The sequence below is a fragment of the Lactuca sativa genome, chromosome 2 (assembly GCF_002870075.4).
Source record: "Lactuca sativa cultivar Salinas chromosome 2, Lsat_Salinas_v11, whole genome shotgun sequence".
Classification (NCBI taxonomy): Eukaryota; Viridiplantae; Streptophyta; class Magnoliopsida; order Asterales; family Asteraceae; genus Lactuca; species Lactuca sativa.
Window position 1 is genome coordinate 222,555,582 of NC_056624.2, and position 15,695 is coordinate 222,571,276.

The 15,695-nt window shown below is 27.0% G+C and overlaps 1 protein-coding gene across 1 annotated transcript; it reads left to right on the forward strand.

Moving 5' to 3' along the window:
• The first annotated feature begins 11,813 nt into the window (after nucleotides 1-11,813).
• Nucleotides 11,814-12,473, forward strand: LOC111884010 (uncharacterized). The gene has a single exon (XM_023880340.2). It carries the CDS (start codon nucleotides 11,901-11,903, stop codon nucleotides 12,252-12,254), a length of 354 nt encoding a protein of 117 aa, XP_023736108.1. The 5' UTR covers nucleotides 11,814-11,900; the 3' UTR covers nucleotides 12,255-12,473.
• Nucleotides 12,474-15,695: the final 3,222 nt, after the last annotated feature.

Consider the following 15,695-nt stretch of genomic DNA (forward strand, 5'->3'; position numbering starts at 1 on the left):
TAACTGGTCATTTGTGTCAGCGTGACATTTGTAAAATTAAAATTCGACTAAAAGTTAGAGTATATTACAAAAAAGTGTCTTTGTTGTCATCTGAAAATTATGAACCAAACAGTCCTCTTTATGTTTCAACTTAAATCAATTTGTCTTTGATGCTACAAGTGCTCCTTTTTCATCCGCTAATTTGTCTTTGGTACTAAAACTTCGAAGAAACTAATTTGTTCTTTGATTCTTGCAAAAACTAACACAAATTGATCGATCATTCCTCAAATTAAAACAAACAAGAGTTAATTAATTAAGCTTACTCCAACATTTTGTACTCATGGCCTGGGTTCCTTATCAGATCAATAGAATGTTTCACAAGAACAACATGACACATCAAACCAAGTCTTCCATGAACCTTAAGCTTCGTAATATCAACACCTAATCAGAAATAGAATTTTAAACAAATTAAAAACAAAAGCATAAATTAAAAATCTATCAAAACTAACAATATCCGTTAGAGGCCATATACCTATTGTTAGAATTACACAAACAATCATCATTGCGCTCTAGAAAATCTATAACGACTTGCATTTAATTTTTAATCCTATCTGAAAATCAAAGTTTTTCTTGACAAATATTTTTCTTCCGATCTGATTGAACAATTAATTTTGTGTGCAAGTGTTTCTTATGAAGATTTACCTTGAACTATGTGAACCTCCACAATCAAATTGAAGTAAAATATTACAGTTACGCATGGACTTTTTTTTTTTTTTTTTTGATGATAACATAACCAATAGTACGTCTCACATTTTGCATCCATATTTTTTACGAGTTTCGAACATTTGAAAATTATATTATTAATAAAAAGACATAAATTTACTGGATAATAACCTTGCTAAAGCAGTACGTATACTAATGAAATGAAATTTATACATATAAGTTAATGTCAACGTCGTAACAAAATAATTAATTTCATTAAAGCAAATCGTTTATTTTTATTACATTCAGTTGTGTTTGATTGTGTAATATCATTTGTTTAAAATAAACATATAGAAAAATTAAATTTAATAGAAGCCAAAAAACAGTATGAAAATGATAAGTAAAAATACCTCTGATCCATCATAAACTCCAATCTGTTCTTCCCAACTTTTGCCATTTGTACCTCTCACATTTGTTCTTCCCACCTTGCAATTACTTTTACAATGACAATGAAGTCACTTTCAAAATCAAATAAATTTGAAAGATCCAATGATATCTATATATAGAAACTCATTGAAATCAAAGTTTCATTTATACCCCTTTTATTTCTACAAGAGTTTCAAATTTGTATTTCTTGTTCAACAAGTTGACAACAAAATGTTATTTTATGAATAATAAAATAATACTTAGAAATATTTAAATTTAGTTCATTAGAACGTTTTCACCAGATAGTTTTAATGATATATTTTTAAGATTTTATACTCATTTTCTATTTGCTATTTTTTTTTTCAAAAATTATAGAGTTACATGACTTTAAAGTTTAAAATATGATATAACAAAGCTGAGGTCTACTTTAAGATTTTAATTAAATTCAAAGGAAAATTGTGAAAATTAACACACCATTCGATTTTAACAATATGTATTATGTAGGATGATGGATCCATGACATACTCAAATACATAATAATAAAATATTGACATAATGATAGAAAATTTAATATAATTAATAGCAAATCATGCAAAATTTAATGTAATTAAAAAAAATCGTGCCAATTAATGTAATTAAAAACTGATATATTCATTCTTAAACTAGGTGTAAAACTCATGTATTATATGTGTTTATTTTAAATAGAAAAATATGAAATTCTAAACATTTAAAAATTTTAAATTTATAAGAAAAAAATAAAAAAATATTGAGTTATTAAAATTAAATTGTTTGTTTTTCTTTTAAATTAAACAAATAATTTAGATAAATATCAAAGGAAACGTATGAAACTTTAATTTAAAAATTTTGAAACTAGAAAGAAGTCAATAAATGAAATTGATATGCATTTATTATTACATTTATTGCAATTATTACATTTAAATATTATATGGAAATTAATAAAATAAAAAACCATAAAATGTCATGTATGTGGAGAAAAATTAATTGAAAATAACCATAAAATGATATGTGACCAAATCAATGAGAGTGTGACATATGACAAAAAAAATTTATTTATTAGGGATGATTTTTTAATTTATTATAGATTTAATAATGGTCAGGCTGGTAAATCAATTTAATATAAATCAATTTAATATTATTTGTGTTTCACCTTTATTGGTTTCATTTTTTATTATGGTGATGCACATTTTTATTTTAGATAAAGTTTTGTCCGCAGCCTATGGGCGTGTTTGACAAAAGTAACTGATAGCTGAAAGCGGGTAGCAGGTAGCTGGTAGCGTGTAGCATGTAGCTGGTAGCTGGTAGTGGGAAGTTGTAGCTTTTATTTGTTATATGCATGTTTGGCAAAAGTAGCTGGAAACTTTTGAAATATATAAAATTACATAAAATGACAATTGATTAAAAATAACAAATATATAAATATATTTTTAAGGGTAATTATGGAAATTGATTTCAAAAACTCAATAGCGTTTTATTAAACACTACATGAAGTAGCTTTTAGAATTGGAGCGTTTTGTTAAAACTAAAAGCTAAACGCTCGTACTGCCAAACGAAACTTTTTGTTTAAATAGAACGTTTTATCAAAAGCTAAAAGCTAAAAGCTCCCAAAAGTTCCGTACCAAACACGCCCTATATATATTAAGATGGAATCGAATTATATGACCTAGAGGCTTAGACCAAGATTAGTTTTCCTAATTTTAAAATTTTGAACTTTTTAAATTAATTTAATTTTAATTCTAACGCAATTTTATATAATAACCAAATTTATTGTAACATAATGACAAAATGTCAAACATAAAATTAATAAAGATATTTACGATTTTATTCTTACATAATATAGTTCCATTTAAGATATTTTTAATAATTAACCTGATTTAAGAACTCTATAACATATATTATCAAAAATAACAATTTCTAAATAATATAAACTTTATATGAAACATATCTTATTTTTTAAGAATCACTAATTACATTAATTAATAAGAATAAAACTATAAACAATAACTACATTCATCCTGAAAACAAAAATATGACTAATAATGTTTAAGAATTACATTTATTCTTAAAGATTAAAACTATCATTGGTTAAAAAAAAAACATCAAAATCTAACAAAAACAATAATTCATTCTGAAAGATATTATAATTAAGAATTATTTTATATATTTTGGTAGAATACATTCTCGTTCTACATGTCCTACTTTCTTTTCCACATTAATGTCAGCCTTTTTAAAATCTAAAAAGAAATATATATACCAAAATCTAACATAAAAGTAATTAATTAGGAAAAAATATTATTGCTACGAATCACCTTATAAAATATTAAGAACATGAAAAAAGTTAAAAGCGTGAATCATGTATTCTTAAGAATACATTAAACATATTCTTAAAGAATCGACTAGCATTATAAAACAACACACTTTTTAAAAGAAAATACATATATTATTCCTTTAAAATACAATCATAGTACATAAATGATATTAAATAGCCTCTTGTATGTTAACATAATACAATCATGCTACTACAATGACACTTCATATACTCTTTTATTCCAATAGAATACAATCATAATACATAAATGACACTACATATACTTTTTTATTCTAACAGAATACTATCATACAATGAATTCCAAAAAAACCACAATCATAATACATAAATGACACTACATGTACTCTTTTATTCTAACGGAATACTATCATATATTAAAGTTACTTATACATTCTAATAGAATAGAATACATACATCAAAATAACTTTATTCTATTAGAATATATACTTCATAAACTAAGATATTCTAACAGACTATCATGTAACATAGATGCTAGTCTAATTACATAATACATATTAAATGTCAAACTCTATTCTACTAGAATATACACCTTGAACACGAACAAAAAACAAATACATATAAAATTATTCTATAAAAATACATATACTTTATTCTATAAGAACGAATATATATATATATATATATATATATATATATATATATATATATATATATATATATATATATATATATATATATATATATATATATATATATATATATATATTCTACCGGATCATTATTTACATAACAATAGCTATTATATATTCTACCTAAATTTTGTATTTTATACTAAATTTCACACAAAAAACCAATTACAATAAGAGTTGAAATTGGAATTTAAAATCACAAATTGAACCAAGATAATACGCAGACAAATTAATTATATTTTTAAACAATTTTCTTGAACCAATCTATGTTTAAACACACATACACACATGACACATCAATCTTTTTTTGGTGTTATTGTAGCAACAATTGTTTTAGCATGCATAGAAAAAAAAGAGATTTATTATTTATATTCAATTGCAATATAAAATCACATCTCATTAAGTTGATATTGTAAACAACAAACCTGAACTAGATTAACAGGACCAGAAGTGGGCAATGGATACAAGGAGGAAGACAACCGGTGACGGAGATGAGGAGGAAGAAGTGTTTGCCTGATTGAAGGGTCTTTTGATGTTGGTGGCCATCGATGAAGGTCTTATATTAGAATTTGCAGATAAACAAGTCGACAGTGAACAATCATATTTTGTAAAATATCGTTGAAGCCTTTCTCGATGTTAGGTGGCGATGGTGGCTCGGTGGTGTTTGATGGTGTTGGCCAGCAAAAGGGTCCAACTCTGACCCTCCTGTCCTCTTCGATCGTTGGTGGTTGTCTTCTTCAATCGTGGGTGTGTAGGGTTAATGAACATTATGAAAGTTGTAAATTTTTGCCGATGAGAACGAAAGGGTTACAATACAAACGTTTATAAGAGAAAGTTTAGGTCTTTATTTTCTTTCCTTAATTGAACTAATATGAGTATTTTTGGGGTTTTGCATTTACAATTTAATGATATCATTAATTGTAAATGCAAAACCCCAAAAATACTCATAATTGTAAATGCAAAACCCCGAAAATACTCATATTAGTTAAATTGATTATTTAATTTTTTGCTAAATTTTGATTGGTGCATTAAAAACATAATAGTTGTTATAAACATTTGAACATATATATATATATATATATATATATATATATATATATATATATATATATAAACCCTCAAAGTTTTCAGGGTTTTGTCGGTTTTGTCCAACGTTGAATTTTATGTCCGTTTTTACCTTAACATTTTCCAAAAAATGTTCAGTTTTACCCTTTTACCGGTGATAACAAGTTACCATTATATTAACTTCGCAAAAAAAACCCTTAAACTTACAGTTTTTTTTACGTTTTACCCTTAAATTTATAATTTTTTTACATTTTTACCCTCTGCATTTTTTTTCTTCATATTATACGTATTCAAGCAGAAAAAACATATTTATAAATGAAAAAAATTTAATTAAATATTGTATTTACATTTTTTTAATGTTATTTCGTTATATATATATATATATATATATATATATATATATATGTGTGTGTGTGTGTGTGTGTGTGTGTATGAGTTTTTTTTTTCTTGGATAAACCATTTAAGATGTAAAAAAAAACAAATTAATATGTTTTTAGAAATATAAATACGTATTTTTATGTATTTAAAAATTTATATATCAATAAAAACGTGTTCATTCATAAACATGTTTATATAAGTATATACATATACTTTTAGAAGTGTAAATATGTATTTTGATATATGTTTTTTTAAGTATAAATATATTTTTAGAAGTATAAATACATATTAATATATAAAAATGTAAAAATATGTATTTATACTTCTAAAAACTATATCTATAAAACACATATTCATAATTCTAAAAATATTATTTATCTTTTTAAATGGTATAACCATGCAAAAACACACACACACGCACAAACAAACAAATATATATATATATATATATATATATATATATATATATATATATATATATATATAACATTAAAAAAAATATAAATACAATATTTAGTTAAATATTTTTTCGTATATAAATACGATTTTTCTACATGAACATGTATATTATGAAAAAAAAATATATTTATGGTAAAATTGTAAAAAAAAATTATAAACTTAAGGGTAAAAACGTAAAAAAAAATGGTAAACTTAAGAGTTTTTTGCGAATTTAATATAATGGTAACCTGAAAAATCTGTTATCACCGGTAAAAAGGTAAAACCGAACATTTTTTCGAAAATGTTTGGGTAAAAACGGACATAAATTTGAACTTTGGGCAAATATATATATATATATATATATATATATATATATATATATATATATATATATATATATATATATATATATATATATATATATATATATATATATATATATATATATATATATATATATATATATATATATATATATATATATATATACGGTGTGGTTCAGTTTTTGACGGTTTTTGCAAAACTAAACCGCATCATCGGTTTTTTTTTTTTTTTTCCTGTTTCAGTTTTTCAGTTGTGGTTTTTCCGGCTTTTTCGGTTTTCGGTTCGGTTTTTGCTCACCGATATGACTAAATTAATAACTACCTTTGGAAGTAAAATAACACGTACTCACATAGTTTTTGTCAATTTTAACCATTGGAGAAGGTTTTTGATAAAATAGATAAATAGTAAATTAGTTAATTTATTAAAAAACACTTTTAGGAAAAGTTAACAATTGAAATGAGCTTTTGACAAAATGTTTTTATTAAAAAAAAATTGTTGAAAACTAATGCGACAAAAAGTAAAATAAATAAATAGACTTTTAAAAGCCATTGTAGATGCCTTTGTAACACAAAAAATGGATAATAATATAAAAACTCTTTTAAGTTTGGAAGTTTTTGTTGTTTTATCCTTTTGTGTATTTTAGGATTATTAAAATCGAATATTTGTAATTTTTTTTCCAATTGACCCTTTAATTTATTAAAACTCTTTATCTTTGGCATAAATTTTCAGTTTTACCATTTTGTTGTGGTTCATAAAAGCCTTTTAAGTTTTGTGTTTTGGTTTATTAAAGTCCTTAAGTTTAGGAGAAATTTTTAGTTATACTAGATAAATTAGCAAAAAAAGTAAAATTGAAAATAAAAAGTTGCAAATTTGAGGCATTCGCGGACTTAAAATACAACTATGGGTAAAAACAACAAAACTTACAAACGGAAGGTTTTTATGACATTTTCCCTACAAAAAAAAAAAAAAAAAAAAAAAAAAAAAAAAAAAAAAGAAACTTATTACCGGTCAAAAAAAGTCCAAATTAACTAAAAGTAAACAAGTTTTTTTCTGGTGGATCTATCTGCTTCGGGGTGGAAAGACGTGGTGTAGTGGAGTCACAACAATTGTTTTGGATACAGAGAGACATAGGTTCGAATTGTGTCAACTTCATATGAGACATCATCGATCGTTACCACTTCTTCTGACTTTTTAAACTTTAGATAAAATTTAAAAACTAAATGAATATTTATACGATAATTTAATGTTAGTTTCAGTCTTAACTCTTTTATTAACCGACGACTGTTATTTTTTTTTTTTTTAAAACGGCAGATCTAACGTATTCTTAAACTACAACAAATCCACTTATGTCTACGATGAGACTTGAACCTCAACCTTAAGGAGGGAGGGCAAAACCAGATACCGTTGTACTAACTTTTTTATTAACTGAAGATTGTTAATACTATTTTTTGGAATTTAAAATAAAAAAACTTACATGTTTTAAGTTTTTCTGGAGAAAGAAAACCTAATGTTGTTTTTTTCTCTTTCAAGTGATACAATTTGACTTTTGTATAATAACAAAGCCTAAACTGTTAAGAATTAAGACTTCTTATTATTTTAAAAGTCAAGTTATGAATATTGAAATATGTATTCAAGTGGGACATTTGATTCCACATTGCAAGTGATAGAGAATTTCTCGTGAATTTACGAATGTTAATAGTTATTTTCCTTTGACTAATTCTTTTTTAGCATATATATCATCTATCATCTATATATATTATTATTTATTATTATTATACCTAATAAATAAATATCTTTTAGAGACCACATCTCCCTTTTATAGAGCCCAGCATTTGATTTGTCTTTATTTTTCCAGATGACACGTGGCTCACCAATTTTTCTCTATCAATCTGCCTAATTTGGCCTTCAGATGTACTTTAAAATACTAATGCTGTTTAGAATATGTTAACGAATGGCAAAAATTGAAAATATAATAATTTCATATAGTAAGCAATCCAATATTGGATGGAAATAAAACCACTTGGAAGCTTGACCTTAATCCGACCGCTACCTCTCTTGATGGGCAGCTTCCTGTGTTTGTGTCAATTCTTCGTAGCTATCTATGAATTATGATGGACCAAATTCCATATTTGACGGATACACTAAGTCGTCTCTATACACAAATAAGACTATGACCCATAATACTTTCCGCCACTTGATTCTTCTACAGCAGTGGCATAAATAGTTTTTGACTTTTTGTTTCAATTTGGTTTTACATATTACGGACCTTTTTAATACAATCTTTAACAATAATTATTTGGAAATGCATCGTGTGTGTTGGAGAAAAATAAAAAGGTTAAATTTTTATAAATTAATAATATTATTGGAAAAATTGATTTTGGTTATCCCTATAAAAAAATATATTTAGCTGTTAGCACCCCTTGTATTTATATTATTAGTTCCATTTATTTGAAGAAAAATATACAGTAAATGATTTAACTAGCTACTAAAACGGTTGCCACACAATTTAACATAGGGGTGAAACCGGGTCCAAACCCGACCTGGATGGATCCGGTACCGGAAATTGAATCTAATAGAACCGAAAACTGTACTAATATATAGGAACTGGTTCCGGTTCGGTTATAGATATATAACATCGGGTGAAGTGAGTCTTAAAACAGAAATATAAAAATGGGTAGGATGAAACAAGGTTTCAGGTTTTGGAACCGAAAAACCGGAATTTTTTGGTACTTTCAACTTTTATAGGGGGAATTTTGTATTTTTAACTTGTAATCCAGGGTTTTTTTGTATTTTTTTAGGAGAATTTAGCATAAGTCTTTCTTAAAGTTATAATATCATAATTGTCAAACTTACTTTTTTAAATATCATATTTATCCTGCATAAACTTTGAAAATATCATCCAAAAAAATTACAATATTCTTAATAGTTTGAACTCATTTTTTACATCTTATAATTATCATAATAATTACAAAAATGACCATATTGTTCGTACATCTAAATTGATGGAATGAATATTTCTAAATTGTTAGAAATGTCGACTTTTTGACAAGCACAATGCATCATCGTCAACCTTTATCCTTGATTGTATGCAGTGATTTTTTTTTTTTTTTTTGTTACTGATTATTGTCATGAGAATATTTTAGATATTACACATGATTGATGATATTATGATGTTTAAGGACAACCCCCCCCCCCCCCCCCCCCCCCACACACACACACACACATATATATATATATATATATATATATATATATATATATATATATATATATATATATATATATAGGGCTAGGTTATAATATGGATGGACAATTATTGTGCGGACGTGTGGACAGTGCGATTTTATGAGAATTACTAAGAGAATAAGTTGCTTAGTAATGCGAATACATTAAACCTTACAAAAATATCGTCGTTTTAATGCATTTTTACTAATTCTTATTTATTTTTGTTCTCACAAATTGTTTGTCACTCATTTTCATTGTGACAGAATACGACTCAATAAACATTCTGACAGAATGAGAATAATAATAAAAAATCTATAATAATCTTATAGACGATTTAATTAGTGAGAATGTGTGATAATGACAATAGTTATGTAAGACTGAACCTACTCATATTGTCAAACAACATATTTTCTTTGTCATTCTCACATAATAACATTGTCCATACGTCCGCACAATAGATGTTCATCCACATTTGAACCTATATATATATATATATATATATATATATATATATATATATATATATATATATATATATATATATATAAAAGAATGACATAAATGATGTTTTGATGTTTAAAAATGACATAATTAAATGATATTTTGAAAGTTACGAAGAATAAATATAATATTTAAAAACTAGTCTAGGTAAATATGATTTTTTGCTACTTAATAATGACATACAAATTTTTTATTTATTTGTAACTAGGGGAAATTTTGTACTTTCAGGTATTGTCATGTACTTTCAACTACTATAGGAGTTGTTTCGTGTTTTTTTTGGCTTGATGGACTGGCCTCACCACCTCTCGCCAAAACCTTCACTAAGATATGGTACACCATTATTTAAGAGTTGCTAAGCAAGTTCCAAGAATAGCTCGCCAAGGAAGCAGTGTGAAGAGAGAGAAAGGTGTAAAGGTTTGGGATTGGTTGCTGCACTTTGACTGTCATTTAATCACTTTTTGACTCTATTTTTTTTTAATTTTTTTTAAGATATGTTAGGGGTGTTACCACTCCCTATCAGGTGCTATGGAAATAATATTAGTGAGGTGGAAGGCAAAAAGATGACGTGTCAGCAAAAAAATATGTGACATGGTGTTAACAAAAAGAATATGCGACAAGGTGTTAGAAGGATTGTCACTTCCTCTAGCCTTATTTGATGTCTTTAAACTAACTATTCCATTTCATTTTACTTGTTTTATCTATAGCCACAAACATGGGCCCACTATAATCGATACTTGTTTTAGGCTTAGGGCGTGTTCGGTAAAACTAGCTAGTAGCAGGTAGCTTTTGATTTTGGAGCATTTTGTTTTAGCTAAAAGCTAAACATTTTTGTCGCCGAACGAAACTTTTTCTTTTTTAGTAGCGTTTTCTTAAAAGCTAGAAGTCAAAAGCTCCCAAAACCTACGAACACGCCCTTAAAGTGATACTCAATACCCAATATATTTGTTCCTGTTGTGATACTGGATCGGGTTTAGTAGGTTGATTCTCATCCTTAATTTGGCTTATTTATTTATTGAAATTTGTTTTTGGTTTATTTTTAATTTAAATTTTTACTAGATTATATGGTTTAATTTTATTATTATTTTTTTAATATTATATATGATTAACAATTTACATTGCGTGAATGATGAATTTATTAATTATTGTCTTTGTTATCTATTCAACATTTTTAGTTCGATTTTTTTATTACGACTTATATTATATAATAGTCAATATAAACTTGAATATTATATTGAGACATTCATATTTTTGTCTATTAAACTATATAAATTTGTTTCATTTCAATGTATATTAGAAATAACATGTTGAAAATAGATATATCTTTGAGAAATTCTAAAGGATAATTATGATAGGCGATCATTTAGAACTCTTTAAAACATTCTTAAAATTATACAAAGAATATATCCAAATGTTGATGCTTAAGTTTGTATTCAATAAAGAAAAACTAAATGAAAATATTTATTAATTTATTGGGAGACAATCTCCTTACGTATAGCCTAAGACATTTTCCGGTTGCCTGAAACGGTGACTGCCACCATGACACCAACTCTGCCGGTGACTACGTGTGAAAAAAGCGCGTAGCTGTATCCTCTTCATTGACTTTTAAGCTATCTTGACTTTTTCAAAGTTTTCAATACTCCATACATACATACACTATATACATATATATATATATATATATATATATATATATATATATATATATATATATATATATATATATATATATATATATATATATATATATATATATATATATATATATATAACAACCAATCCTGCAACATGTCTATACTCGTTAATTCATTCCCATTTCGACTCCTTGCATTGCAATCCACCGAAACCCTACGATTCACAGATCGACGATGTCAGTATTCCGTTTCCTCGCGCCGCTTCTCTTCGCGTTCTTCGTGATTTCGCAATCTTATCTCGCCGCCGCAAGACCGCTCATGCCGGATCACGTTAAAGCAGTTATCACGCCGGAGCTTAACCTTCAACGTCCAGGACCTCTGCCGGAGAAAATTAGTGCAGGTTCCAATGGCGTTGTAGTCAAGAAGCAAAATGTTCCATGTGAATTGAGTTCTGAAATCGGAGAAGCTCGGTCGCTCAAGAGATATGGAGCAGGAACTTACGGAAGTTTGTTTCTGAGCGCTCTTCCGAAAGGAACGACCGTGCCGCCGTCTGGACCGAGCCGGAGAACCAACGACGTTAACAACTAACAGGCCGTCGATTACATAAGATTCATTATATATGTAAGTAGGAAATATTTATTGAATCAGGGATATATAAACGCACTTCATCAAGTGATTTTGATTCTTCAAGTTTGTTTAGATCATCTCCCGGATTCGAATTCGTTTCATTTGTTCGTTCTTTTTCACATTTCTTGTTTCCATATGTACATAATTTTCCAGAAATACAATAATTACTGATTGATACAACGGAATTGAAATTGATTAGTGAAAATTTTACACATGATGGTAGTTCATGTTCATCTCTACGATTTCAGTTATATATTATTTCGGTAAATTAGATCCATGCAAATTTCATGTTTTTAGTCGACAGTCTGCTAATGATCTTTAATTAACTACTAAAATTTATGAAACTCAAATCATATTGTCAGAAATTGCTTAAAAATTCAAGGTTCCAGTGTAAGGTATACGAATAACTGATCATCATAAATAAGAAATCAAGTTGTTCATATATAGATTGAATTAATTAATTCGTTAGGTGAATACATAATTCAAACTCCTGACTCAAATAAAGAATGTCTACCTAAATTGCGTCTCTCAAAAATAGAATGTATACATTATCGTTGATGATTGTTTGATGATTTGGTTAACATAAATTCTATTTTAGTTAAAACCTGTTTGGCGTGTACGAATTTAGGAGCATATAATTTAGTGAATCCTGTTTGGCGTGTTTGAATTTAGGTTCACTGCAGATTTAAATAAGAAACTTAGATTATATTTTGGTTAATTATTTATTATGACTAATAAAATAAGTCATAGTTGACATCACATTTGATTCCGCTGTTGAAGTGTCGTTATTCAATTTTTGTTGACGAATTAATTTCAACAAAACGATGTCATCGTTACACATTAGTCAGCGTTGCAACCGATAATTAAGACTATAAAATATTCAACAAATCAACGATTAAGAAAAGTACCTTTTGGTTGGTATCTAAACGTATCAAAACCCAAAAGCTGACTAGAGTGAAACACCGACAACAACATTTAAACTAAAAAAACGAAATCATTGGCACCAACGTCCGGTTTTTGTTTTATCGTAACAAAAATCTTTACAAAAGTTAATTATATTTTACCTCTAACCTAATAAACTAGTGTTATACCGGTCCGGTGGCCGAATTGACCGATGTAAAAACAATAAATCGATTTTACTTTTTATTTTTTTATTTTATGGAATCCTATTTTCATTCATTTTCATTTATTCACATTATAGTGTTGTACTGTGAGATTATGTCCTTGTAACCGCCAAAGCAACTGGTAGAATCAACACCGATGATTTCTTCTACAACATTCGTCTCAACTATCTGATCTTTGCATCAACTTTCGTTTGAAACCTAATCTTTTTTTTGTCTTGATCTTTCCCTTTCAATGTCCTTTTTATAATATTTAATTTCTTGAATCACATGTAGTCCATAGGATTAAAAAAAATTTAAAACGATAAATATGTTGCTATTATTTGTAAAAAAGACAAATACGTTGTTATTACTGAATTAAAAGATAAATATGTTACTATTACTGGTTGAAAAGATAAGTATGTTATTGTTTTCTATGGAGTACCCACATGATTATTAGCAAATCAAACCAAAAATAATACTTTATTAGGTTGACTAAAGTTTAAAATACATAAAATATTTCAAGTGTTTTAAATATATAAACAAAGTTTGGTTTTTAACCAAATCAAACTATTAACTTAATTTTGGAAAAGTCTTGAAACATCAACTAAAACAAAATGAATATTGAAAATTTTAGAACCTATAACATAATGAAACATTGTGAATTCGAGTGAAGTGTGTTGCTACTTTGGTTTAAAAGATAAACATGTTATTGTTGGGTAAAAAGTTAAGTATATTATTATTATTGGTTAAAAAATAAGTATTTTGCTATTATATGTTAAAAAATAAGCATGTTGCTAATATTTATAAAAAAGATGAGCATGTTTGCTAGTTTTTTTGAAAAATGTGAATTATGTTAACATCATAGTTACTTAATTCGCTAATTAACCTACTAACTTCAAATTGCTCGCTCTGTACCAAATCGCTCCCGGGTTGCTTCTCAATTCATTGTTCAATTTGTTTCAATTGCTAATTCCATTCATCTCACTACCAATTCAATGTTCTAAATGAATTTTATTTTCGTTAGAAGTGATTATAAAGGGCATACCGGACGCCGGTTTCTGTCTTGACTGGAAATTGGTGACTCTTAGAAAAAGTCCATTATATTGCGAATTATTTACAATCCTTCCAAATCCCAGTTACACATTAAAGCTATTATCATATATAAAATCTACAGGTGCATAATGATTTTTATCAGCACTTTCTATTATACACTTGTATTTTTGTTCGATTTATATTTTTTCTCTGCGATATCTATATTGTGCTATTATCATGTATAAAGACACCATTTTTGTCTTTATAATGCTCATGTGTTGTTTCATATATTCAAAAAAAAAAATAACATTGTTCCTATTTTTGAATTTAAATCTAATGTATTTGTATTTTGAAATTTGGTTTATAAAATCTAAAGACTAAATGTTTTTCGAAAATGATTTTGATTTGGGTAAACCGAATTGTACTATATGATACGACGTACCGGCTCGTACCAAAATAAACCTATACCCCATCCATACCCGATACGTCCATTTTAGCGAATCGCAAACCCGATCCGTGTTCCCATACCGGAGTGACCCGAAAATTAGGTACCCGGCTCGCAACCGGCTTTTCTTGCTTAATAGTAATTTTTCGCAACCACTTATTTACTGATATGGAATCTAAGAAAAAGTACATTGCTTATTTGTAGTTATGAATGTATAAAGACAAACTTAAAACACAAAACAAATTCAAATCCAAATTAATTAATTTTCAAGATATTAAGTAAATGGAACATCATGCGTAGTGATTTTTACAACAACCAAAGCACTATACAAACTTAAAAAATAACTTCAACATCCAACTCTAGTGATATGTACTCATGTAGTCATGTTTCACTAAATATGTAATCAATAAAATATTGCATCTTTTTTTACCCCCAAATGAAACATTACCGCATAACTAATACATGGAAATCACTTTGTTGCATTAACTGGATCCAAAAAATTTGTGTCACTAAAATTTATACACAAGAAAAGGTTATACTACAATTTTTCACTCCATTCCATAATGGAACGAACGAATAAAAAACACCACCTTCCTAAGGATTTGAAATTTAACAGTTTTTTTTTCAATGAGACTACATATGTGCCTGGTCACATGTTGTAATTATCATGAGACGGAGGGTAGACACAAGAATATTAAAATAAAGTTAGCCATTACTTACCACTAAAATATTAAGGGATCTTGAAAATGTCTCCTCCGCATAATCAGAAAACGTCATATAAATGGGCATCACACCATGATAAAGAATCAGTCTATGCTTAAC

Excerpts from the sequence above, each read along its gene's own strand:
- LOC111884010 (XM_023880340.2), top strand. The coding sequence starts at position 11,901 with ATGTCAGTATTCCGTTTCCTCGCGCCGCTTCTCTTCGCGTTCTTCGTG.